The following is a 27517-nucleotide window of genomic DNA, read 5'->3' as shown; positions in this document are numbered from 1 at the left end:
GAATCACTATGAATACCCACCCCAGCTATCAGCTGATTGGCAGCTGCTGTCATTCAAAAAGCTGTTCATTTTAAAAACTACTTGTGTTTCAAAAGCTACACATCCTAGCTGACAACTAAAAGGTCTGTATAGAATCAGCCTGATAGTGCCAGTATAGCACTGGCTTTAGGTTATGTAGGTAAATCCTGGTTATTGTTTGCTTTAAAGACGTATAATTTCTATTTCCTGTCATTCATAAAACTTCCTTACAAATGTTAAGAAATGACCAAAAATTTGCCAATCGGACTTATTATAGTAAGGCATCTGCCATAGGGAATTGAGCACAACCTTGGAAACCTGCCTAAAGTAGAGGTAGGGCTGATGTAAACATGTCCCACGAATATGGAGACCTGTATATGGTGTAAAAGCTGGGATCACACAGTTATACACCAGTCTATAGTAATAAGCACTTACACAGGAGCCGGCTTTCCCACCTAATGTCAATTCACAGCATTAACATGGTTAGTTTAGCACAAATGACCCAACTATTTGCAGCAAGACTGACAACATAAAAAAACACAAGCAGAAAGATTAATGTCCAGGTCACGTAAGCTGTACCTCAGCCAGTGTGTGGTCAGCGGGTCAAGCACTGGACCTCATGGATATCACATTTATGATTCATCTGCAGACTCCTTGAACTTCCAGATACAAAGCCACACACAATGTTGGCTACGTGTTTCGGCACTGTGGCAACAGTTCACTGCTGGTATAGCTCCAAAGACGCAGCCAGTCACTGCCTGACTCCGACCAGTAGATATCAGGACACACTGAAGTCCTCTTATATAGTAACGTGATATTGAAGCCATTGAGAAGACACAATAAGGCTAAATATTTTTTATGGTATCGGAGTTTTTTTTGTTTTTTTTTAACCTTTTTTTTAGGACAGGGCTTAGTAGGAAATCTGATGGCACCTGTTATTTGACATCTTTATACGAGAGACTGATGAAATCTACACAAGCCATGTCAGTTTATGACATACTGTTAGGTAATGTACATTATTATAATATTTATATTTATTCATTTATATAGCGCTATTAATTCCACAGCGCTTTACATACAATGGCAACACTGTCCCCATTGGGGCTCACAATCTAAGTTCCCTATCTGTATGTCTTTGGAGTGTGGGAGGAAACCGGAAAACCTGGAGGAAACCCACACAAACACGGGGAGAGCATACAAACTCCTTACAGATGGTGTCCTTGGTGGGATTTAAACTCAGGACCCCAGCGCTGCAAGGCTGCAGTGCTAACCACTGAGCCTCCGCAATGCTGCAGTGCCAACCACTGAGCCCCCGCAATGCTGCAGTGCCAACCACTGAGCCACCACAAGGCTGCAGTGCTAACTACTGAGCCCCCACAAGGCTGCAGTGCTAACCACTGAGCCACCGTGCCACCCATAAAAATATTATATTATACTGTTAGGTAATGTACATTATTGATTTTTGTTCCTGAAGAAGGGGTTATACAGCTCAGAAACGTGTAGAACAATAAAATACAATGTCTTAATCCCCATTGATCTTCAGTGATCTTCTTGGCAGCGCGGATTAACCCTTTCTTCCATCTCCTCCACCGCTATGACCTACCGTTGTCCAAGATGCGCCAATTTTATTAGGATGTGCATTTTAGATCACCAAGCGTTTGATTAAGGCCAGTTTTACATGTCTTGACATTAAACAGTCCAAGTAGAGATCGCGATTTCTGGACCGGTTGTTGACTTCCTGACCCAAACCTACACCAATGCATTTAGCTAAGGTCAGGCCGGGTATTATGATCTAAGAACGGTCACACATAATAATGACATGTCACAACGATTAGCGTACGTTTCCAATTTATTACCTATTATTTTACAGATATTGATATTCATATTTGTAGATCTGACATCACCACCATGTGTCAGTATTACCCACGTACTGATAAAGCGGGTCCATCACTGCCTTTCTTCCCCCTCCTCTGACCGCGAAGGGTTACAAGGCAACTAGAACCACAAACAGAAACTTCTCATTTGGAAAGAATATACTGTATATATAAAAAAGTTTAAAATAATACTCATTCAGCACAAATTTTAGGCAATCCTGATTTTTTTTGTTTTCAATCTTTTCTTTCCATATATCTCTCGCTCTTGTAGTCTTTCATTTTTCCTATATATACACAACCATTTGTACATCTCCTCTGTCCTTTCTTGGACAAAATTCCTGAAGGAGGAAAAAAAAAAAAAATAAAAAAAAAAACACAAAAAAAAAAAAATTAAAGAGAAAAAAAAAAAAAAGAAAATCCGGGAAATGAAGCATAATAAGGCCTGAGTGGGCTTGCGTCAATAGAAGCAGATGGTGTGAAGGAAGGTCCGGCCACTCTTGTCCTCAAACTCCTGTAGCAGTTCATCTATTTCGTTCTCCATGTCATCTGTGTGTTGTATCTGGAAGACAAAGACGGACATCTCTAACATATGCCATGGTGCTGACACTCAGTGCAATGTGGAGAAAGCTGGGATTTACTAAACTAGTCTGTCTTAACCCCTTTACGACCGGCCTATTTTGTGCTTTCCGGTTTTTTTCGCCATTTTTTTTTCCAGTCAATCTTGCCATATGTGGGCTTTTTTTTTTTGCGGGAGGAGTTGTACTTTTAAATGAAACCATGAGTTTTACTCTATAGTGTACTGGAAAATGGCAAAAAAAATTCCAAATGCGGAAAAATTGCAAAAAAAAAAAAAAAAAAAAGTGTGACTGCACTATTGTTTTTGGGATATTTTATTCACTGTGCTCACTATATGGTAAAACGGATGTGTGGGTGTGATGCCCGAGGTCTGCGTGAGTTCGTAGACCCCAAACATGCATAGGTTTACTTTTATCTAAGGGGTTAAAAAAAAAACAAATCAGCAGTTTGTCCGAAAAAAGTGGAGTACGTTTTGCGCCATTTTCCACGACCCGTAGCGTTCTCATTTTTCGGGATCTACGGCTTAGTGATGGCTTATATTTTGCGTCTCGGACTGCCTTTTTTTAATGGTACAATTTTTTCGCCGATGCCAAGTTTTGATCGCCTGTTATTGCATTTTGTGCAAAATATGCGGCGATCAAAAAACTTAATTTTGCAATGTTTTTTGCCGTTACGCCATTTACTGATCAGTCTAATTGATTTTATATTTTGATACAGCGGGCATTTCTGAATGCGGCGATAGCAAATGTGTGTATATTTTTTAACCCTTTAATTTTCAGATTTTTATTTTTCAACACTTACATGTTTGTTTTTTTTTTTTTTTTATTATTTTACTAGTCCCCTAGGGGGCTATAAAGGGTCAGCAGTCTGATTGCTCATTTATTTCTCCCGATCAGAGCAGCATCGTTCAGATCGGGAGAAATGATCCGGTCTTGTAACCTGCAGTACTTGGCTGCTGGTTAAAGGACCTGAGTCATGTGAGCTAGAGGATTCATCACTTGACCCTGTGCTACCATGACAACCATCGGATCCATGTGATCACGTCACGTGATGTGACTTCCGGTGGTGGCCTGTGAGTATTCAATTACCATGATCGCTGTTAAAATGGCACTGTCACATCTTGACAGCTCCATTTAAGGAATTAACAGGTACGGGTGGAAAGTGATTCCACTCGTACCTGCGAGGCACACATGTCAGCTGTACAAATCAGCAGACATCTGCGCTGATCACCGCCTGCAGCCCGCAGCAGCAGGTGGGGATTAACACTGACCGCAGGGACGCAATATTACTGTGAAAAAAGGAAGTGTTTTTCAGCTCACCTGTTCCCTGCTCCTTTAAATAATTCCAGGGTGCTCGCAGTTCTCCGGCTAGTCCACACCGGTATAGCAGAAGTAAGGAAGGAACAGATTTGAATTCTGCACCAATTCCATAACAAAAATCTTTGATCCTTTATTGAAGAAAGTATGCTTGAAAATTCCAGCCAGAACCGCACAGTGCAGGAGTACAGACAGGGTACACTTTACGTGTTTTGGACTGAATGCATAAAAACAGAGGAGTCCTGATGATTAAGGACTCCTGTTTTTATGCATTCAGTCTGAAACGCGTAAAGTGTACCCTGTCTATACTCCTGCACTGTGCGGTTCTGGCTGGAACTTTAAAGCATACTTTCTTCAATAAAGGATCAAAGATTTTTTTTTATGGAATTGGTGCAGAATTCAAATCTGTTCCTTCCTTCCTTACGCAATATTACTGCCCGCGGTTGTTAAGGGGTTAAAGCAGACCACTATACTATATTTATACTACAGAGGACCTAACAATTAATTTGCAATGTTAACTAATGGACTGAAAGGGAAACCACAAACCGGTCCGGCAATAACTGAGCAAATAAAACTACAGCAAAATCTAGAAACAGAGGCAGTTGCATCTATTAGTGAATCATTACAATATGATTTCTATAAGAGGTAAAGTCCTGGCAGCCAGGATTTTTGGTCATCAGGACATCCACTTTTTCTATTGAAGTTGGCCCAGTTGTAGAAACACTAATATGGCTGTAGTTTTAAAAGCCTCAGCTGGCCGTATGTTACAAAAAAAAAAAAAAAAGTTACTAAAGGTGGATCCTTAAGGCTCTGTGCGCACTAGAAATGAGAAGTTTCTCAAGAAAATTTCTTGAGAAACTTCTGGGAGTGAAAGATTTCCGGACCTCCGGAAAAAATCCGCACCAAATCCGCATGCGGATTTGCCGCGGATTAGCCGCGATTTTCCCGCGGGTGGTTCCCTGCGGATTTTTGCAGGCTGTACTGCCGAAATCCGCAGGGTACCTGCGGAAATAATGGACATGTTCATTTTCTCAAGAAAGTTTCTCGAGAAATTCTTCTCAAGGAAATTTCTTGAGAAAAATCCGCACAGCTTTTTTTTTTTACCATAGAATTTGCTGGGAAATGTCTGCACAAAGATTGCAGACATTTCTCAAGAAATTTCCGCGGCAAATCCGCGGGAAAAACGCACTAGTGCGCACAGAGCCTAAAAGCAACGTTGTCCGCGCTGTGCAAAGTTTATATGCAAAGGGGTTATCATCCAGTTTGATCATCTGCAGCATCGCGCTATTTTATAAGTTTTGTCTAACCCTGGAACAAGAGCCTCTGGTAGAGAAACTCTGTCCTTGGAAGATGCCAGTAAAGGACGACAGATTAATAGAGCATCCTAGTTTATAAATTAAGATAGGAAGGAGTTTTGGAAGGAATCGTCGTCCATGGTGCCAAGTCTCTGGCCTCCTCACGATACTAATGGTAAAGACTGTCCACAATGCAGCGAATTGTCATCGGCAGATGATCGATGTTTATCTCACTGAAAGGTCCTCAGTCTTTTATTTTTTTGGTGCCTTAACAATGGGGGCAACCATAGAGTGGTATGAATCCTACACAATACTTATATTAGTATGATATAGGTTTCATTCCACTCTATGGCTGCCCCCTTTTAAAGGGAACCTGTCAGGTGCAATATGCACCCAGAACCACGAGCAGTTCTAGGTGTATATCTCTAAACCATGCCTAACCGTCCCTGTATACACTAGCATAGATAAAGAGATCTTTAGAAAAGGTATTTCTAAATATTCTTTATCATATGCTAATGAGGTCAGCGACTAGTCGCAAGGGCATTAGTTACCTTGGCTAGTCGGCCCCTTTAGCATGTTATCACACCCACAGGGGCTTGCTTACATACGAATGAATTCACAGCATCAGAGGCATGGTCACTCTCACCGCTCTCTGTTGCCACCGCCCCCGATGCTTGTTTTCAGCTCATTGCACATGATCAGAAGTCCCGGACTTCCAGTCATGCGCACTGTGAAACAGAGTGTACGTGTCCCGGCTTGTGATCTTGCGCACTGAGTCGAAAACCAGCGGTGGCAGCAGAGGTGAGAGCGACCATGCTTCGGACGCTACGCATTTATTAGCATGCCCACATGTGTGTGCTAACATGCTATGGGGCAGACTAGCCAAGGGAACTAATGCCCTTGTGACTAGTCCCTGGTCTCAGAATATAATCAAGGAACTTTAGAAATACTTTTTCTATAGATCTCTTTATCTATGTTACTACCGTGTTTCCCTGATAGTAAGACACCCCCGATAGTAAGACGTAGTGGGGGTTTTGGGGGGGTCGGCTAATGTAAGACGTACCCCGAAAGTAAGACGTAGTAAAAAATGTATTTATTTTTTTTCTTCTTTACAGTACAGTTACAGCGGCCGAGCGGCCGGCCGGCGGCAAAGCGCTCAGCTGAGCGCCCTGACTTTCCGGAGGCAAAGCGCTCAGCTGAGCGCCCTAACATGCCGGCGGCCGAGCGCTCAGCTGAGTGCCCTGACATGCCGCCGGCATGTGACAGCTCTCAGCTGAGAGTCCTGACATGCCGGCGGCAAAGCGCTCAGCTGAGCGCCCTAACATGCCGGCGGCCGAGCGCTCAGCTGAGCGCCCTTACATGCCGCCGGCATGTGACAGCTCTCAGCTGAGCGCCCTGACATGCCGGCGGCTTAGCGCTCAGCTGAGAGCTGACACATGCCGGCGGTCTGGCGCTCAGCTGAACGCCCTGACATGCCGGCGGCTGAGCGCTCAGCTGAGAGCTGACACATGCCGGCGGTCGGGCGCTCAGCTGAACGCTCGGCTACCGAGAAATGTTGCAGTAATGTTGTCCGTGGTCCATCAGGACCATGGACAACATACAAAATCACGCAGCCTTAGTGCCCTCATGTGCAGCCGCTGGTGGTTAAGTTTCCTTAACTTGCGGTACACTTAGGGCGCAATCGCGGCAAGTCCACATACGGTACATTGCATGGAGACTTGCTGCGATTGCTGTGGGATTTTTTCCAATATAAGACATACCCCGAAAGTAAGACATAGTGGCACTTTTGGGGGTAAAAAGAATGTAAGACACTGTCTTACTTTCGGGGAAACACGGTAGATACAGGGTTAGTTAGGCAGGGATTAGCAATATACACCCAGAACTGCTCGAGATTCTGGGTGCATATTGGACCTGACAGGTTCCCTTTAAAGCACCATTAACAAGGAACTAAAATCAGCCATAACAGACTTAAAAAGTATATACACTATATTTACTAGTTGTAAAAAAAAACCCAAAAAACCACAACAGCTGTATTACCCTTGTAGGCCACAAGGTGGCGTACATTGCAATGAGAACGTTTCTATATAAGGCCTCAATCCCACAGGCTCAGGATGACGCCTCGATTTTCAAACACAAAAAGTGTCAGGTATGGGCGCAGTATGACACAGATAGTCCACCATGGAAGCCGCACATACATCTCTGCAGCCTGCACAGGGCCTGGGGCTGTAGTATTTATAGAGCACCGTTCCCTGGAAATGGAGGTAAAATAGCCCAAAAAAAAAAACAAAAAAAAAAAACAGCTTACACATTGGCAAAGTTCACAAATTAGGAAAGCTCCTAGCGTGGCCTCTTCATGATTGTCCTGGATATCGACATTGATGACGTGTACGGGCTGACATGTTTCTTGTTCTCTGGAGTTCAGGTCTGTGGAATAAACAGTCCATAATGACACGATGAGAACTGTGGCCTGGGAACAGCGTATTCTACTCAAACATGGAACAAGCGCAGGTTGGGCTTCATCCCTGCCATATGCTATGGATGATCATGTGGTTGTATGCTATGGCTGATCATGCGGTTGTATGCTATGGCTGATCATGCGGTTGTATGCTATGGCTGATCATGCGGTTGTATATGCTATGGATGATCATGTGGTTGTATATGCTATGGATGATCATGTGGTTGTATATGCTATGGATGATCATGTGGTTGTATATTCTATGGATGATCATGTGGTTGTATATGCTATGGATGATCATGCGGTTGTATGCTATGGATGATCATGCGGTTGTATATGCTATGGATGATCATGCGGTTGTATATGCTATGGATGATCATGCGGTTGTATATGCTATGGATGATCATGTGGTTGTATATGCTATGGATGATCATGTGGTTGTATATGCTATGGATGATCATGTGGTTGTATATGCTATGGCTGATCATGTGGTTGTATATGCTATGGATGATCATGTGGTTGTATATATTATGGCTGATCATGTGGTTGTATATGCTATGGCTGATCATGTGGTTGTATATGCTATGGCTGATCATGTGGTTGTATATGCTATGGATGATCATGTGGTTGTATATGCTATGGCTGATCATGTGGTTGTATATGCTATGGATGATCATGTGGTTGTATATGCTATGGCTGATCATGTGGTTGTATATGCTATGGATGATCATGTGGTTGTATATATTATGGCTGATCATGTGGTTGTATATGCTATGGCTGATCATGTGGTTGTATATGCTATGGATGATCATGTGGTTGTATATGCTATGGCTGATCATGTGGTTGTATATGCTATGGCTGATCATGTGGTTGTATATATTATGGCTGATCATGTGGTTGTATATGCTATGGCTGATCATGTGGTTGTATATGCTATGGCTGATCATGTGGTTGTATATGCTATGGATGATCATGTGGTTGTATATGCTATGGCTGATCATGTGGTTGTATATGCTATGGATGATCATGTGGTTGTATATGCTATGGATGATCATGCGGTTGTATATGCTATGGATGATCATGTGGTTGTATATGCTATGGATGATCATGTGGTTGTATATGCTATGGATGATCATGCGGTTGTATATGCTATGGATGATCATGTGGTTGTATATGCTATGGATGATCATGCGGTTGTATATGCTATGGATGATCATGTGGTTGTATATGCTATGGATGATCATGTGGTTGTATATGCTATGGATGATCATGTGGTTGTATATGCTATGGATGATCATGCGGTTGTATATGCTATGGATGATCATGCGGTTGTATGCTCGAGACCTTGAAGTGGATGTCACCCAACGTTCAAAATACTACACTAAACTTTCTGAAAACTGTACTTTAATAATTTTGTCCAGCATGGAAAGTTATGAAACTTTGCAAATCACAGGGAATTTTTCTTCATTCTTATAAAAAAAATGCATCTAAGTGGCTTTGAAATCGTTTTTTTCCCCACCAATCTAATGGCCTGTTTTCAGCTGTATTGATATAATGTATTCATTTGGAGTACAGATGATGGCAGTGATTGTTCAGGGCAGCACCTGTGCCTTTAACTCTAGGGAAGCTGTAGGGAGGCTCCTCTTCTAGGCAGAACACTGAGGTGCTGACCCATTACTGCCATCATCTGTACTCCAAATGTATATGTTCTGATATTAGCATGTCAGTCACTTACGATATATTTGTCATTTAAAGAAATGACTGATATGTTAATGTCAGAACGTACACATTTGGAGTACTGACGATAGCAATGATGGGTCAGCACCTGCCTCCTCCTGAGTTTTGTCTAGGAGAACAGTCTCCTACAGCTTCGCACCAGAGTTAATGACAGGTGCTGCACTGAGCCATCACTGCCATCATCTGTACTCCAGAGGAGTACATTATATCAATATAATGAGCCATCACCTGTAATCAATACATTTTGATTAGAGTAGCTGAAAACAGGCCATTAGATTAGTGAAAAAAAAAAAAAAATGGTTTGGATCCATTTATTTATTATTTTTTTTTTTTACAGGAATGAAGACAAATCCTCTTTTGCAGGTGTCTTGCAAAGTTTCATCACGGTGCTGCTGGACAAAATTCAAAAATAATTAAAAATAAAGTTTACTTACACTACTATAGTAGGCAATTCAATTTTCCAGATACAAAGCACCAAATCCTCTGCACAGCCATAGATTTTAAAGTGCATGCAGTTAACCCCTCGTGCTACCTGCCATTATAAGCAATGACAACAGTATACAGAAAGCTACAGTGCTCCCTCTAGTGGTGGTTGCAGGTCTGTGCACGTGATATGGAGCTCTGGATTAGAAAATGCTACCTATAAAGATATCTATACAGACAAAAAAAAAAAGACCCTCAAAAATTCAAATAAAAGGGATAGTGACAGTTTTTTTAATATAAAATATACATTTTTATTAATTTTTAACATTAAAAATATCATGTACAGAATAAATATAAAACAAATGCTGGACCAGATCAATTTCCCAAATGTTAGCCGTGGATTATCAGATTTTCTAAAGTGCCTAGTGCAGTGACCACATTCTAGTAGTAAAAGTTGTATATAACCTAGATATTTATATCAATAAAGGTAATTCCAAAAGGCATAAAAAAAATGCCAAAAAGGTATAAATAAATCCAAAGTGTATGAATCATTATCAGGGCACTATACCTTAAGATGGTCACGAGTCCTGTATACCGTGAAACCCCGACGTGCGTTTCAAGCAATGTTTTCCTCAGGGGGCGCTAATACATATAAAGTCTATAAAGATATCTGCAGGAATCCAAAGAGAATTCCAGCACTTTCATATTGATGGCCTGTTCGTATCAGATCAGTGGGGGCCAGACTCCGCACCCCTGACTGGATTTGATGAATGTGGCTTTCCCAAGTTTACAGGTGCACAGCCCAAACCATTCACTTGAGGTGAAGACACAAGAATCCCCCTCTTATAGGACACACAACACTGACGTACCTTCAACTACTTGATCGTAGACTCTCTCCTCGCAGGTGATCACCAGGTCGAAGTGGTCTTTGCAGTTCTGAAACCTCTCCGGTCGCGGTTTGATCCTCTTGTTTCTGTCCAGCATGTGTAAGATACCGTTCTGTGTATATCTGAGTGATCTCGAGTTAAGGTACCTAATCAGTAATAAGCACACACACAAAGCCAGCACACACACAAACACAACACATTACGACACATGCAGGATTTACACAGCAGTCAGCAAACCTTCACCGTCTGCCACATCTTATAATCAGGCGAGGAGAAGCCGAGGCGTATATATCATTCATGGTCTGTGCAAATGTAGAATTGCAAAAAAAAAAAAAAAAAAAATCAATTTATGGGTCTTTTCATTAGACTGCATTAATTATTAGCGACCGAGAATATTCAATCTAGTGAATGGCAGTTCTCAAATCAATAAGAGAAAAGCTTCCAGCAAGATTTGTGTCGATCTGCGGGAACACGAGACGCGGCGGACGGTCTCTGCTTTGCATTTACATTTTATGCCGTGTGCTAATTTTATCAACTGAGGGGAAAAGAGGCCGCTACCGACATACATTTATTCATTTACTGGGGGGGTTGGAAGTGATCGGTGACATTATTGGGCCATTCATTAGGGTCGCTGTTTTACAATGTAATAATGACTTGCTTAATAAGCTGTACTTAAAAGGGCAGGTCTACTAGAAGTAAAAATATCTGTCCTTCACTTGTCCTCTGCTGCCTAGATATTTCCGCTTAAAGGGGTAGTCTGCCTCTGGGTATCACATACATTGTATATCGCTCACTGATGTTCTTAAAAATAATTATTCATTAAAAACATTCTACAAAATATTCTACTACTACATACATATACACATATATACATATACATATACACACACACACACACACACACACACACACATTTTACAGACAAAAAGTTTGGACACCTTCTCATTCAAAGAGTTTTCTTTATTTTCATGACTCTGAAAATTGTAGATTCACATTGAAGGCATCAAAACTATGAATTAACACATGTGGAATGAAATAGTTAAAGTGTGAAACAACTGAAAATATGTCTTATATTCTAGGTTCTTCAAAGTAGTCACCTTTTGCTTTGATTACTGCTTTGCACACTCTTGGCATTCTCTTGATGAGCTTCAAGAGGTAGTCACCGGAAATGGTCTTCACTTCACAGGTGTGCCCTGTCAGGTTTAATAAGTGGGATTTCTTGCCTTATAAATGGCGTTGGGACCATCAGTTGTGTTGTGCAGACGTCTGGTGGATACACAGCTGATAGTCTTACTGAATAGACTGTTAGAATTTGTATTATGGCAAGAAAAAAGCAGCTAAGCAAAGAAAAACGAGTGGCCATCATTACTGTAAGAAATGAAGGTCAGTCAGTCCGAAAAATTGGGAAAACTTTGAAAGTGTCCCCAAGTGCAGTGGCAAAAACCATCAAACTCTACAAAGAAACTGGCTCACATAAGGACCACCCCAGGAAACCAAGACCAAGAGTCACCTCTGCTGCAGAGGATAAGTCTATCCGAGTCACCAGCCTCAGAAATCGCAGGTTAACAGCAGCTCAGATTAGAGACCAGGTTAACACACAGAGTTCTAGCAGCAGACACATCTCTACAACAACTGTTAAGAGGAGACTTTGTGCAGCAGGCCTTCATGGTAAAATAGCTGCTAGGAAACCACTGCTAAGGACAGGCAACAAGCAGAAGAGACTTGTTTGGGCTAAAGAACACAAGGAATGGACATTAGACTACTGGAAATCTGTGCTTTGGTCTGATGAGTCCAAATTTGAGATCTTTGGATCCAACCACCGTGTCTTTGTAGAAAAGGTGAATGGATGGACTCTACATGCCTGGTTCCCACCGTGAAGCATGGAAGAAGAGGTGTGATGGTGTGGGGTGCTTTGCTGCTGACACTGTTGGGGATTTATTCAAAATTGAAGGCATACAGAACCAGCATGGCTACCACAGCATCTTGCAGCTGCATGCTATTGCATCCGGTTTGCGTTTAGTTGGACCATCATTTATTTTTCAACAGGACAAAAACCCCAAACACACCTCCAGGCCGTGGAAGGGCTATTTGACTAAGCAGGAGAGTGATGGGGTGCTACACCAGATGACCTGGTCTCCACAGTCACCAGACCTGAACCCAATCGAGATGGTTTGGGGTGAGCTGGACCGCAGAGTGAAGGCAAAAGGCCAACAACTGCTAAGCATCTCTGGGAACTCCTTCAAGACTGTTGGAAAACCATTTCTGGTGACTACCTCTTGAAGCTCATCAAGAGAATGCCAAGAGTGTGCAAAGCAGTAATCAAAGCAAAAAGGTGGCTACTTTGAAGAACCTAGAATATAAGACATATTTCCAGTTGTTTCACACTTTTTTGTTAAGTATTTCATTCCACATGTGTTAATTCATAGTTTTGATGCCTTCAATGTGAATCTACAATTTTCAGAGTCATGAAAATAAAGAAGACTCTTTGAATGAGAAGGTGTGTCCAAACTTTTGGTCTATACTAATATAATATACACACACACACACACACACACAATGTGTGAGATATATAACATGCATATATACACACTTTAGTTCAAGTTTTGTTTGAAAATGTGCTGCAGAGATGAATGCTCTCCATTACAGGAGGACAGTTCATTCCTTACAGCTGTATAAACAGTGAAAATTATGAGATAAAACAGCCCCTTTAGGCTAAGTACACACTGGCATTACTGTGAGTGCATCACATGACCCCGGCTCCCGCTCTACTGCGAGTGTAAGCAGAGTGTCATTATGCTGTGATGCAATCCTGTGATCGGAGCACAGCTGTGGAGGGGGGGGGGACTAATCTCCCTATATGCTCCATTGTCAGCTGATGCAACTCCGGTGTAATGCGAGTGCAGTGCGATGTTTCTCTCACACCCATAGACTTGAGTGGGTTCGAGTGAAAACAAATCGGATTCCACCCACAGCATGCTGCGATTGTTTTCTAAGGCTACTTTCACACATCCGGTTTGAGCACTGCGGCTCAATCCGGCTGTGAAAACTATGCAACGGATGCGGCGAAAACACCGCATCCTTTGCATAAGTTTTTACATGCGGCCCGTCCGTTTTTTCCGGTTGCGGCATGCTACTGAGCATGCGCAGTGGAAAAAACCGCATGTGGCGAGCGGATGCGTTTTTTTCCGCACCGCGCCGCATCCGGCCTCCATAGGCATGCATTGAAACATGCGCCGCAGCGGCCGGATGCAGTGTTTTTTGCCGGAGCAAAAAACGTTGCAGGGAACGTTCGATCCGGCCGCGGCATCGGCTAAATCTGCCGCATGCGGCAAAAACCGGACCGAACGCAAGCCCCTGCGGCACAATACGGCACTAATGTAAGTCTATGCAAAAAAACCCGCAACCGGCGTTACAAAAGCCGGTTGCGGTTTTTCTGCAGAACGCCGTATTGTGCCGCAGAGCAAAAATCCGGATGTGTGAAAGTAGCCTTAGTCTGATTAGGGCTGAGAAAAAAAAATTGCTCATGGAAGCGACCCCATAGAGTAACATTGGTCCGAGTGGAATGCAATTTTTTTTAATCACATTCCACCCTCTGTTTTACTCGCCGTGTGTCCTAGCCTATTAGTAAAATTCATTCTACAGACACATGGCCACATCTGCACCTGTTCTCTACAGGGATGCAGTGATGCCTCACTAAGTGTGGGGATGGGGTCAGATCCATAGGCCATAATTGTCAAAGGTTAACAATATCAAGTTTATGGCACTAAGGGCAACTTAATGAAGATATGTTTATTATAGTGTAAAATGGCCGATATACAAAGTCATTCTCAATGTGTCCCCATAATGGCAGCCAATATGTGGAAGGAGGGGGAAGTAAAAAATGTATTATATACACTAATTATATATATATATATATATATATATATATATATATATATATATATATATATATATATATATATATATATATACATATATATATACATATATATATACACACACATATATATATACATACATACATACATACATACATACATACATATATATATATATATATATATATATACATACACACACACATATACATACACACATACATACACACACACACAGTAGACCCTCAGTATTAGTACTCTGACAAGCTCCTCAATTCTTGTGTTTCTCGTTTCTCCCCGTGACACAACACCTATTCACGAGTCCGGTGCAGACACCATTCCAGCCCTGGCTCTCCCGGGAATTGCGTGACATTAGATCATGTGATCCCTGCAGCCAATCAGTGCCGGCTCCTCGCCTGTGGACATAAACACCTGGAGGGAGTTGGAGCAGCAGTAACTCCATTTCCTCCAGATGTTAGATTTGTCCAAAGGAGGGGAGCGTGAGGTAAGCACCGATTGACATTGCTACGTCACATGAGCCCTGGGAGAGCTGGTGTAGACAATGTTGGAATGGCATCAGCGGCGAGTGGAAGTGTTATGTTACTGGGGGGAGAGAGATTGAGAAGTTGTTGTCTGAGTAGTGGACAACCACTTTAAAACTGGTAAGATTTTCTCTTAAACAACAAGGTAAAAATTACTGCATCATATAAAATACCCTAGTAGAGAGGGTATGGTAAGAGAAGGCACAGAATAGCAGTCATCGGTCCTGTGCCTGTACTATAGATTACTCAGATGATGTAGTCAGACTGTGCCTTTGGTTTCAACTGTTCAAAAATCACACCCTAAACTGTTGTCAGTGCGTCTCTAGTTGTGTGATCGCATTTCTACACGATGACATTTGTCACATGACAGCAATTGTCAGAAAAGTTATGCAACAAAAATGTCCATGCAACTTGCTGTCATGCAACGATGTTAGAGCTCTGATTTGGCTGAAAAATGAAAACCGCAAAGTTGGGACCAGTCAAAGCGACACCAAAAGGAACTCAGGCAACGACAATGTTACACTGCGATTCCTTTCTCGTGTGACGTGTCGCCCAAGACTAACACTATTCTTACAGACGACACACACACACACGTTAGTCCAATCAATTGTATAGGGGTAAACCTTGCTGAACACCGGGAGATCCAGCCATTGGGACCCCCAGCAGTTCAGAAATCAGGGCTCTAATGTTCCTTCTTGAACAGGAAGGAGGTGTCAAAGTTCAACTTTTGCTCATCTACGACACTACCGGAGAAAGCCAAGCGCTGGGCTCCATTGTGTCATGCAGCCCCAGTGATGAAGGAGAGGTAGAGCCATCTCGCCATGCAGGTTGGGGCAGCAGCGTTTTTCTAAGGCGAACAGGCGGGACTCTTTCCATTAGACTTTATTCACATGTTTAAACAAGAACGTGGGGGTGGGAGGGGGTAGATGAAAGAAAAAAAAAAAAAAAAAGAAAGGTATTTTTGGATCCATGAGTATACTGTTCGTGTGTCAAGTTTTTGCCATCAAATGTTGAAAAAAATGGAAGCACCATTTACACACTACAGTTCAAAAGTTTGGGGTCCATTAGATATTTCCTTATTTTTGAAAGAAAAGCACATTTTTTGTCAATGAAGCCAACATGGAATTAAACAGACGTACACTCTATACATTGTTAATGTGGTAAATGACTATTCTAGCTGCAGAATACTGGTTTTGAATGAAATATCTACATAGGTGTATAGAGGTCCATTTCCAACAACCGCCACTCCAGTGTTCTAATGGTACATTGTGTTTGCTGTGTTAGAAGGCTAATTGATGTTTAGAAATCCCTTGAAAACCCTTGTGCAAGTATGTTAGCACAGCTGAAAACAGTTTTGCTGATTAGAGAAGCTATAAAACTGACCTTTCTTTGAGCTAGTTGAGAATCTGGAGCATTACATTTGTTGGTTCCATTAAACTCTCAAAATGGCCAGAAAAAGAGAACTTTCACGTGAAACACGACAGTCTATTCTTATTCTTAGAATGAAGATATTCCATGCGAGAAATTGCCAAAAAACTGAAAATTTCTTACAACGGTGTGTACTACTCCCTTCAGAGGAGAGCACAAACAGGATCTAACCAGAGTAGAAAGAGAAGTGGGAGGCCGCGCTGCACAACTGAGCAACAAGACAAGTACATTACAGTCTCTAGTTTGAGAAATCGATGCCTCTCAGGTCCTCAACTGGCAGATTCATTAATTAGTACCCGCAAAACGCCAGTGTTAACGTCTACAGTGAAGAGGCGACTCCGGGATGCTGCCCTTCAGGGCAGAGTGGCAAAGGAAAAAAACATATCTGAGACTGGCTAATAAAAGGAAAAGATTAATATGGGCAAAAGAACACAGACATTGGACAGAGGAAGATTGGATAAAAAAAAAACCTGTTATGGACAGACTAATCGAAGTTTGAGGTGTTGGGATCACACAGAAGAAAGTTTGTGAGATGCAGAACTACTGAAAAGATGCTGGAAGAGTGCCTGACGCCATCTGTCAAGCATGGTGGAAGTAATGTGATGGTCTGTGGTTGCTTTGGTGCTGGTAAAGTGGGACATTTGTACAATGTAAAAAGGGATTTTGAATAAGGAAGGCCATTACTCCATTTTGAAACACCATGCAATACCCTGTGGACAGCGCTTGATTGGAGCCAATTTCATCCTACAACAGGACAATGACCCAAAGCACACCTCCAAATTATGCATGAACTATTTCAGGAAGAAGCCGGCAGCTGGTATTCTATCTGTAATGGAGTGGCCAGCCCAGTCACCAGATCTCAACCCTATTGAGCTGTTGTGGGAGCAGCGTGACCGTATGGTACCAAAAAGTGCCCATCAAGTCAATCCAACTTGTGCCAAAGGTCTGCAAAGCTGGAATTGCTGCAAAGTAGCATTCTGTGACTAAAGCAAAGTCTGAAGGAGAAAATTAGTATTTGACGTAAAAAATATTATTTCTAACCTCAATGTCTGGACTATATTTTCTACTCATGATGCAACTCATTTGACAACTAAAAATATGATTTTTCATGGAAAAGACAAAATTTTTTGGGTGACCCCAAACTTTTGAACTGTAGTGTATATGTGAAACACAAGCGTGAATGAGGCCTTAATGTTTCTCTGCAGGTTCCACTCCTGATCTTGGCTCACAAATACCGAGGCAAAATACTAAACGATTCTTGGAGTTAAGGCCCAATGCTGTTTATTCCAAAGCCCCAAATTTGGAATTGCTGGGAGTATCAGCAGCTGGTAACCAGCAAATTATCCTCTATCCTATGTATAGAAAACAATAGGTTTTCTTGAGAATAAAAATGTAACTTCTTCACGACATTCGCAATACATGCACGGCACATGCCTGAAGCGGGCTCACGGGGTAAACTCACCCCATTCCCAGCAGGTAATGGCTGTGTGAGACAGCCAGGACTTGAAACTAATTGCAGGCTCTGCTTCACCTGTCATTGTTAACCTGTTTAATCTCGCGGTCAAACTATATAAAAGTAGGATTTAACATGTGCCAATGGGGCACCAATTTCAGCTCCCAAAGGCGCATCTGTGAAATAAACTGTGGGAAAAAAAAGGCGCAAATAGGGTCTTACCCAGTATACAATGGGGAGTGAATGTACAATAGGAACACTCACCTGATGAGGTTGTGACAGTCACAACCCCTTTGCCAGCATAAAAGAAACGTGGAAGGCAGCAATCCCGCAAAAACAGAGTGGTTTCAGTTGATAGGAGAGAAGCAGGTTTAAATACCGCGCCAAACCACAGGAATCAAGATGAAATTAGTAAATCTCCTCTTTATTTACACAGGTCTACGCGTTTCAAGGACATATCCGTCCTCTTCCTCAGGACAAATGCAGAGAATACTATACTAGATAGTATTCTCTGCATTTGTCCTGAGGAAGAGGACGGATATGTCCTTGAAACGCGTAGACCTGTGTAAATAAAGAAAAGAGATTTACTAATTTCATCTTGATTCCTGTGGTTTGGCGCGGTATTTAAACCTGTTTCTCTCCTATCAACTGAAACCAAAGGCGCATCTGTGACATGGTTACCGTTGAGTTGCTAAGGCAGTAGGGGTTCTGCTGAAGACCTCTGAGATTGTCTATTTCTGCTATACACAGCAATGCTTAGCACAAGCGATCAGACAATCGCAAATTATAGTCCCCCAAGAGGACTAATGAACAGAAAGAAAAAATAAAAGTTAAAATTAAAAAAAAAAATAATTTAACATGTTCTAATCACACCCCATTTGCCCCTTTAAAAATAAAGGAAAAAAAAACAAACAATACCCTTGTGTGGCATCGCTGAGCTCAGAAGTCCAAACTCATTAGCAAGACGACACAAGAAACACCTCGTGATGGGTTTAAGCAGTGAGCTGTCTCAGGACCTTGGCAACCTTACTGTAATAAAACATACTGAAGGCATTGTATACAGAAGAGTTTCTAAACTACTGAAGGTTCCAGTGAGCACTGATGGGGTCATAATCCAGAAGAGGAAAGAACATAATTTCACCATAAACCGGCCACTACCAGGTGCTGCAGGCAAGATTTCTGACTGAAATTAATCAGAGCGTGTGTTTCAAAGGCAAAGAACCAATTGTGGAGAGCTACAGAAAGACCTGGTTACAGCAGCTACAATTGTTTTAAAGAAAAACAATAGCTAATGCATTCAGCCTCCACGGCCTATATGCTCGCTCACCACGCAAGACTCCATTGCAAAAAAGCATGTTTAAGAGTGTTTACACTTGGCTCAAGAACATTTAAGCAAGCCTGTGACATATTAGGAGAATATAGTCTGGTCAGATCAGAATAAAAAAAGTGAACTCTGTATGCCATAATACACAAATGTTCGGATACCAAAAGGCAACTGCAGATCACCCCAAAAACACCATACAACAGTGAATTGTGGAGGTGAGACCATCATGGTATTGGGCTGTTTTTCAGCATTTGGCTCTGGCAGACTTCATATCATTGAAGGAAGAAGGGACAAGTGTACGGAGAAATTCTTGATAAAAATCTATTGACCTCTATCAGGATGATGAAGATGAAACAAGTGTGGGCATTTCAACAAGACAATGATCCCAAACGCACTGCCAAGGAACGTCAACTCATTTCACAGAAAGGAAATAAAAGTTGGTAGAATGGCTGAGCCGATCACCTGACCTGATTGTGAAGAGTGGTAATTTTGTGGAAGAAAGCAGCCCCCCCCCCCCCAACACAAGAAAAAAACAAAAACACCACACACACCTGAACAATGCATGCGACTAGTTTCACCATACAGGAGGCGTCCTTGAAGCTTCATCACCAACAAAGGCTTTTGTACGAGGTGTTCAATACTTTTTCCCTATGTAATTTCTCATTATTACACATGCTTTAATTTGTGGATAATTATGATTTCATTTCTTTGCATGTGTGGATTAAATGGGTTGTTACCGACATCTGGTGAGAAATGAATGTCAATAGCAAATTTTGAAATATATATTTTAGAACATTGATGACGTGTTCAAGCAATCCTTATTTCAGCCGCTCTATGTAGAGTTGACACCAGGGGGCGAGAGAGGGGGCGAGACACTAACATGGGACAGCACATATGATGATGTCATGTCTTTGTAAACCTCTGATACAGCCATGGATGTATCTTAAGGCCCACCTGAAACACTCCCATGATGACTCACAAAGCAAAGTCAAAAGAAATCAGCCAAGATCTCAGGATGAGAATTGTGGATTTGGTTCATCCTTGGGTGCAATTTCCAGATACCTGAAGGTGCTTCATTCATCTGTACAAGCAGTTCTAGGCAAGTGCAAACAAGCTGGGAATGTCCAGCCATCATACCGCTCAGGAATGAGAAGAGTTCTGTGTACCGGAGATAAATGTGCTTTGGGCAGACTTGTGCACATCAACCCAAGAACAAAAGCTAAAAGACCTTGTGAAGATGCTGGCGCAAGCTGGTAAGATTGTGTCATTATCCACAGTGGAACGAGTACTGTATCAACATGGGCTGAAGAGCCACTCTGCCAGGAAGAAGCTATGACTCCAAAAAGAAAAAGCCAGATGTTTGAAAATGCACAAAGGAACAAAGACCTTAATTTTTGGAGACATGTGCCCTGTGGTCTGATGACACTAAAATTGAACCGTTTGGCCATAATGCCCATCGTTACATTTAGAGGAAAATGGGAGAAGCTTTGAAGCCCAAGAACACCATCCCAACTGTGAAATACAAGGGTGGCAATATCATATTGTGAGGTTGCTTTGCTGCAGGAGGGACTGGTGCACTTCACAAAATAGATGGCATCATGAGGAAAGAAGATTATGTGGCAATATTGAATGCAACATCTCAAGATATCAGCCAGGCACTTAAACCTTGGGTGGAATTGGGTCTTCTAAATGGACAATGACCTGAAGCATACTGCCAAACTGGTTGCAAAGTGGCTTAAGGATAACAAAGTCAATGTTTTGGAGTGGCCATCACAAAGCCCTGATCTCAATCCTATCGAAAATTCATGGGCAAAGCTGAAAAGGCCAGTGCGAGCGGTGACCTACAAACATGGCTCAGTTACACCAGTTCTGTCAGGAGGGAAGGAATGGGCCCAAATTCCAACCACCTATTGTGAGAAGCTTGTGGAAGGAAATCCAATATGTTTGAGCCAAGTCACACAGTGTAAGGGCAGTGCTACAAAATACTAATGAAATGTGCACTACAGTTCAAAAGTTTAGGGTCGCTTAGATATTTCCTTATTTTTGATAGAAAAGCACTTTTTTTCAATGACGCTAAAATTAAAACAGAAATAAACTATACATTGTTAATGTGGTAAATGACTATTCTAGCTGCAAACGTCTGGTTTTAATGCAATATCTACATAGGTGTATAGAGGTCCATGTCCAACAACCACCACTCCAGTGTTCTAATGGTACATTGTGTGTGCTAAATGTGTTAGAAGGCTAATGGAGGTTTAGAAATCCCTTGAAAATCCTTGTACAAGTATGTGAGCACAGCTGAAAACAGTTTTGCTGATTAGAGAAGCTATAAAACTGACCTTCCTTTGAACTAGTTGAGAATCTGGAGCATTACATTTGTTGGTTCCTTTAAACTTTCAAAATGGACAGAAAAAGAGAACTTTCATGTGAAACTCGACAGTCTATTCTTGTCTTAGAAATTAAGGATATTCCATGCAAGAAATTGCCAAGAAACTGAAGATTTCCTACAACGGTGTGTACTACTCCCTTCAGAGGAGAGCACAAACAGGCTCCAACCAGAGCAGAAAGAAGTGGGAGGCTGCGCTGCACAACTGAGCAACAAGACAAGTGCATTAGAGTCTCTAGTTTGAGAAATCGAAGCCTCACAGGTCCTCAACTGGCAGCTTCATTAAATAGTACCCGCAAAACACCAGTGTCAACATCTACAGTGAAGAGGCGACTCCGGGATGCTGGTCTTCAGGGTAGAGTGACAAAGAAAAAGCCATATCTGAGACTGGCTAATAAAAAGGAAAATATTAATATGGGCCAAAGAACACAGGCATTGGACAGAGGAAGATTGAAAAAAGTGTTATGGACAGACTAATCGAAGTTTGAGGTGTTGGGATCACACAGAAGAACAGTTGTGAGACACAGAACTACTGAAAAGATGCTGGAAGAGTGCCTGACGCCATCTGTCAAGCATGGTGGAGGTAATGTGATGTATGGGGTTGCTTTGGTGCTGGTAAAGATTTGTACAATTTAAAAGGGATTTTGAATAAGGAAGGCTATCACTCCATTTTGCCATACCATTCCCTGTGGACAGCGCTTGATTAGAGCAAATTTCATCCTACAACAGGACAATGACCCAGAGCACACCTCCAAATTATAGATGAACTATTTAGGGGAGAAGCAGGCAGCTGGTATTCCATCTGTAATGGAGTGGCCAGCCCAGTCACCAGATCTCAACCCTATTGAGCTGTTGTGAGCAGCTTGACCGTATGGTACCAAAAAGTGCCCATTAAGCCAATCCAACTTGTGGGAGGGGGGCAGCATGAGGTGAAATATCTCCAGATTAACTCCGCAAATTAACAGCTAGAATGCCAAAGGTTTGCAAAGCTGGAATTGCTGCAAAGGGGAGCATGTTTTGACAAAAGCAAAGTTTGAAGGATAAATTATTTCAAATAAAAATCATTATTTCTAATCTTGTCAATGTCTGGACTATATTTTCTATTCATTATGCAACTCATGTGATAAATAAAAGTTGATTTTTCATAGAAAAGACAATTATCTGGGTGACCCCAAACTTCTGAACTGTAGTGTATGTAAACTTTTGACTTTGCAGAAATAAAAATGGCTTAAAACATTCTTTCTAGCATTTGGCAAATAAAAATAATTTTTGTTCCTAATTGAAACGGGAAAGATTGATTCTGATTTCATGTCAGATAGTGAGAAAAACCTGCAAATGTGTGTCTTTTCAGAGTGTATGTAAACTTCTGTTTTCAACTGTATGTATCCAGTTACATAGTTACTTAGGTTGAAAAAAGACCTAGGTCCATCTAGTTCCCCCTTCCTCCACCAGTTCTACATTTGATCACTAAGTCATTTATAACCAACAATGTTGTGTAGTGAGGAAATCATCCAGCCCTGATATAAAGCTGTTATAGTATCTGCCATTACTACCTCTTGTGGTCGGCATTCCACAGTCTGACTGCTCTAACTGTAAAGAACCCTTTCCTATTTAGCTGCCGGAATCGCTTTTCTTCCACTCGCAGTGAGTGCCCCCTAGTCCTTATTGTCTTTGGAAGAAATAAGTCATGTGCCAGTCCTTTATATTGACCACACATGTATTTATACATATAAATGAGATCTCCTCTGAGAAGTCTTTTTTCTAAGCTAAACAAATCTAACTTTCTCAACCTGCCATCATACGGGCGGCCTCCATTCCTCTCATCATACGGGCGGCCTCCATTCCTCTCATCATACGGGCGGCCTCCATTCCTCTCATCATACGGGCGGCCTCCATTCCTCTCATCATACGGGCGGCCTCCATTCCTCTCATCATACGGGCGGCCTCCATTCCTCTCATCATACGGGCGGCCTCCATTCCTCTCATCATACGGGCGGCCTCCATTCCTCTCATCATACGGGCGGCCTCCATTCCTCTCATCATACGGGCGGCCTCCATTCCTCTCATCATACGGGCGGCCTCCATTCCTTGTAATAGTCTAGTTATCCGCCTTTGAACTAACTTCTGAATGTCCTTTTTAAAATGTGGAGCCCAAAACTGGATCCCATATTCCAGATGTGGCCTTACAAGTGATTTCTAGAGGGGTAACAATACGTTGGGATCACGGGATCTAATCTATCTTTTTATACACCCTAGAATCTTGTTTGCTTTAGCAGCTGCTGCCTGACATTGATGCTGCTGCTCAGCTTATTTGTAATGAGAATACCCAAGTCCTTCTCCTGTTCTGTAGTCCCGAGTTTACTTCCATTTAATGTATACGCAGCTATAGGATTACTCCGTCCTAGGTGCATTACTTTACATTTATCAACATTAAATCTCATTTGCCAAGTGTCTGACCATTCTGACATCTTATCCAGATCTTTTTGTAATATTTTACTATCAAGGTCAGTTTTTAATATCCTACATAGTTTGGTGTCATCAGCAAAGACTGACACTTTACTATCAATCCCATCCACATTAATAAAAGATTAAAAAGAAATCGGTCCTAACACAGATCCCTGCGGCACCCCACTGCGGACTATAGCCCATTTAGAGAATGTACCATTTATGACTACTCTTTGTTACCCATCTTTTAGCCAATTTCTTACCCAGTTGCATATAGTTTCCCCCAGTCCTTGCTTCTGGAGCTTTAGTATAAGACTATTATGTGGTACAGTATCAAATGCCTTTGCAAAGTCCAAATAAGTCACTTAAATGTTTAACACTAGAAGTCCCAGAGAGGGGTCATTTAACATTTCTATCATTGGAACCCTATGGAGCTCGAAATTCCTGGAACTTCTAGTGTTAAAGGCATCAAAGGAGATGAAAGGAGTCCAGCAAAGAACCATATATCGCAGGTATATTAAAACTTACATTTTATTCTAAAGTAATATAAAATCCAGAAGACAGTAAAATTGGCAATTTAACTGTCTTCTGGATTGTATATTCCTATGGAATAAGACTTTCAATATACTTGGCATATATGGTACTTCGCAGGACTCTCTTTGATGGCTCTGTGTGCGGTGAGCTCCGGCCCAGTCCGTGCGAGAACTACTGGCTACACATTAAGTTACATCCGAAGACTAGAAACACGTGAGCTGACTCCATTTCTATGTTCGTACTTAAAATATTTAGCTACTCTGTAATGAGGTTCTGATCACGTCACGGTAAGCATATTTTTGTTGACATTTCATGGCTTGAACAACATTATTAAAGAGGGAGGACATGATGCTAGCCTTACATTAGGAGACTGTATACTAAAATTGAAGAAACTACCCAGTGCCACACGTCTAGATCAGGTTGAGGTTCCGGTACCCATAAAGCTGCTCAATAAGTGACACTGATAACCAGACGTTTGTAACAGGGCATTTTATTGGCCCAAAGCAATATACAGACATGGTGAGATTTTAGTAGCTGCCATTATAGAACAGCACACATACATGGCATACAATGCAAAAGTAAAACTTAAAGTATATACTTTCAGTAGGTCTGCATAATTTGCGAAACTGAAATTACAAGCAAATAGGGTGTTGGACAAATCTAGTAATGAAAAGATTACTGTTATACTACATTTTGCTGATCTGTCCGTTACCTAAAGATTACAGTTAAGTTACCTCCCTTTTCCATCACCGATCAAAATTATGAACTTTTATAGAAACATGGGCCAGAAAAGATGGGATTCATAAAAGATTAAAAGGGGGGGGGTGGGGGGGTGGGGAGGAAAGGAAAAAAAAAAAAAAGCCCAATACCTGTTGTGATGTGAGGGGGTGTAAATAATATAATATTAATAAATAAAATTGAAGATGGGGTTGAGGAAGGAACCCCATCTCAAAAAGTGAAAAATATTTAAGAACTACAGACATGAAATTACCGTATTTTTTGGAACTTTGGAAGGAAAATGAGGGGTGCATCTTATAACCCGAATGTAGCTTACCTGGAGGTAGTGGCCAGGGGTAATTCTTTGGGCACTGCACTGTGGGCCAATGAGGCAAGGGCCATCCTTAGGTCGGCGGTGTGGCTTCAAATAGCGCCTGGAGTCGAGGCGTGCGCAGATGCAGGTCTCCGCTGAAGATCTCATCTGCACACGCACCGCCTCCAGCCCAGCAGCGGAGTTAAGGAACATGGCGCCTGGAGGTGACTCGTGTGCAGATGAGATCTTCGTTCAATCTGCGCAAGCACCGACTCAGAGCGCCACTTCTTTGAAGGCCGCACCGTTGACCTAAGGATGGCCCCTGCCTCACCTCACCGCCCCCAGCAGTTTCGGGATCTTGCCTGCCCCAGGCAGCCAGCATCCAGTACACCCACCACACCATTGCCCTGCTCCACCTCCGCCCCTGCCGCCTGTGACCCAGCTCCACTACCACTGCCCCCCCTCTTCCATTGAGATACCACCAGATAAGATGGGCCCCATATTTTTAAACACCCCCCCCCCCCCTATTTGGGGTGCGTCTTATAATCCGGAGCATCTTATAAATAAATACAAATATATATATATATATATATATATATATATATATATATATATATATATATATATATATATATATATATATATATATATATATATATATATATATATATATATATATATATATATATATATATATATATTAAAAATTATATAATTTTTTTCCTGCCCTGTTGCTATAATCTGGAAAGTTCTTTATCCCGTTAGACTTTGGCAGTGTTAATATATCACCCCGAATACTAATAATTTTACAAAAGTAAGGAAAGTGCTGTTGAAGACAGTTTGTTACTATGTAAAGGTATCGTCACACTTAGCGACGCTCCAGTGGTCCCACCAGCGATCTGACCTGGCAGGGATCGCTGGAGCGTCGCTACATGGTCGCTGGTGTGCTATCAGGCAGATCGCCACAGCAATCAGATAAGCCACCAGCGACCCGTGTAACGACGCTGTGCTTGGTAACCATGGTACACATCTTGTTACTAAGCAAAGCACTTTGCTTAAAAAGTTACCCGATGTGTACCTTGGCTATGTGTGCAGGGAGCCTGCTTCTAGAAGCTGCGGACGCTGGTAACCAAGGTAAATATCGGGTAACCAAGCAAAGCGCTTTGCTTGGTTACCCGATGTATACCTTGGTTACCAGCGTCCGCAGAAGCCGGCTCCCCTGCTCCCTGCACATTCAGATCGTTGATCTCTTGCTGTCAAACACAACCATGTGTGCTTCACAGCGGGAGAGCAACGACCAAAAAATGGTCCAGGACATTCAACAACGACCGGCGACCCAACAGCAGGGGCCAGGTCGTTGCTGGATGTCACAATCAGCAACATCACTAGCAAGATCACTGCTGCGCCACAAAAACCGTGACTCAGCAGCGATGTCGCTTAGTGAGACGTGGCCTTTATTCCCCAGAGAACAAAAGTATCTGCCTTTGGAGATCAGAGGAGCTAGATCTTTCTCCCCAGACAGAATCTTGTTGTCCAATCCTGCAAATATTCACAAATTTGGATTCCTAGTCAAGATGTTTAGCCCCTTCACCCCCGGCCAATTTTCCATTTTTGTGTTTTTTTTTTATTTTGTTCCCCTTCTTCCGAGAGTTGTAACTTTCTTATTTTTCCATCAATCTTGCCATGTGAGGGCATTTTTATTTATTTTTTTTGCAGGACGAGTTGTACTTTTAAACAAAACCATAAGTTTTACCATATAGGGTACTGGAAATCGGCAAAAAAATTCCAAGCTCCAAAAAAAAAAAAAAAAGCCAACAAAAAAAAAAAAGGAACTGCGATTGCATGATTGTTTTTGAGATATTTTCTTCACTGTGTTCACTATATGGTAAGACTGTCGATGTGATGCCTCAGGTCGG

General features: G+C 42.0%; 1 protein-coding gene across 1 annotated transcript in view; it reads right to left on the bottom strand.

Annotated features, from left to right (window-relative positions):
* Positions 1-1849: 1849 nt before the first annotated feature.
* SSU72 (SSU72 homolog, RNA polymerase II CTD phosphatase) overlaps positions 1850-27517 on the bottom strand; it is a 98203-nt gene continuing 72535 nt past the window's right edge. The window contains exons 3-5 of the mRNA XM_075328490.1: positions 10564-10703; positions 7385-7503; positions 1850-2451 (exon numbers count right to left, since the gene is read on the bottom strand). Of these exons, the coding sequence (XP_075184605.1) occupies positions 2350-2451; positions 7385-7503; positions 10564-10703 (361 nt within the window). The 3' untranslated portion in view covers positions 1850-2349. The remainder of the gene's footprint in view (positions 2452-7384; positions 7504-10563; positions 10704-27517) is intronic.

The sequence above is a fragment of the Anomaloglossus baeobatrachus genome, chromosome 11, assembly GCF_048569485.1.
Source record: "Anomaloglossus baeobatrachus isolate aAnoBae1 chromosome 11, aAnoBae1.hap1, whole genome shotgun sequence".
Classification (NCBI taxonomy): domain Eukaryota; kingdom Metazoa; phylum Chordata; class Amphibia; order Anura; family Aromobatidae; genus Anomaloglossus; species Anomaloglossus baeobatrachus.
This window is presented reverse-complemented; position numbering and strand designations above follow the sequence as displayed.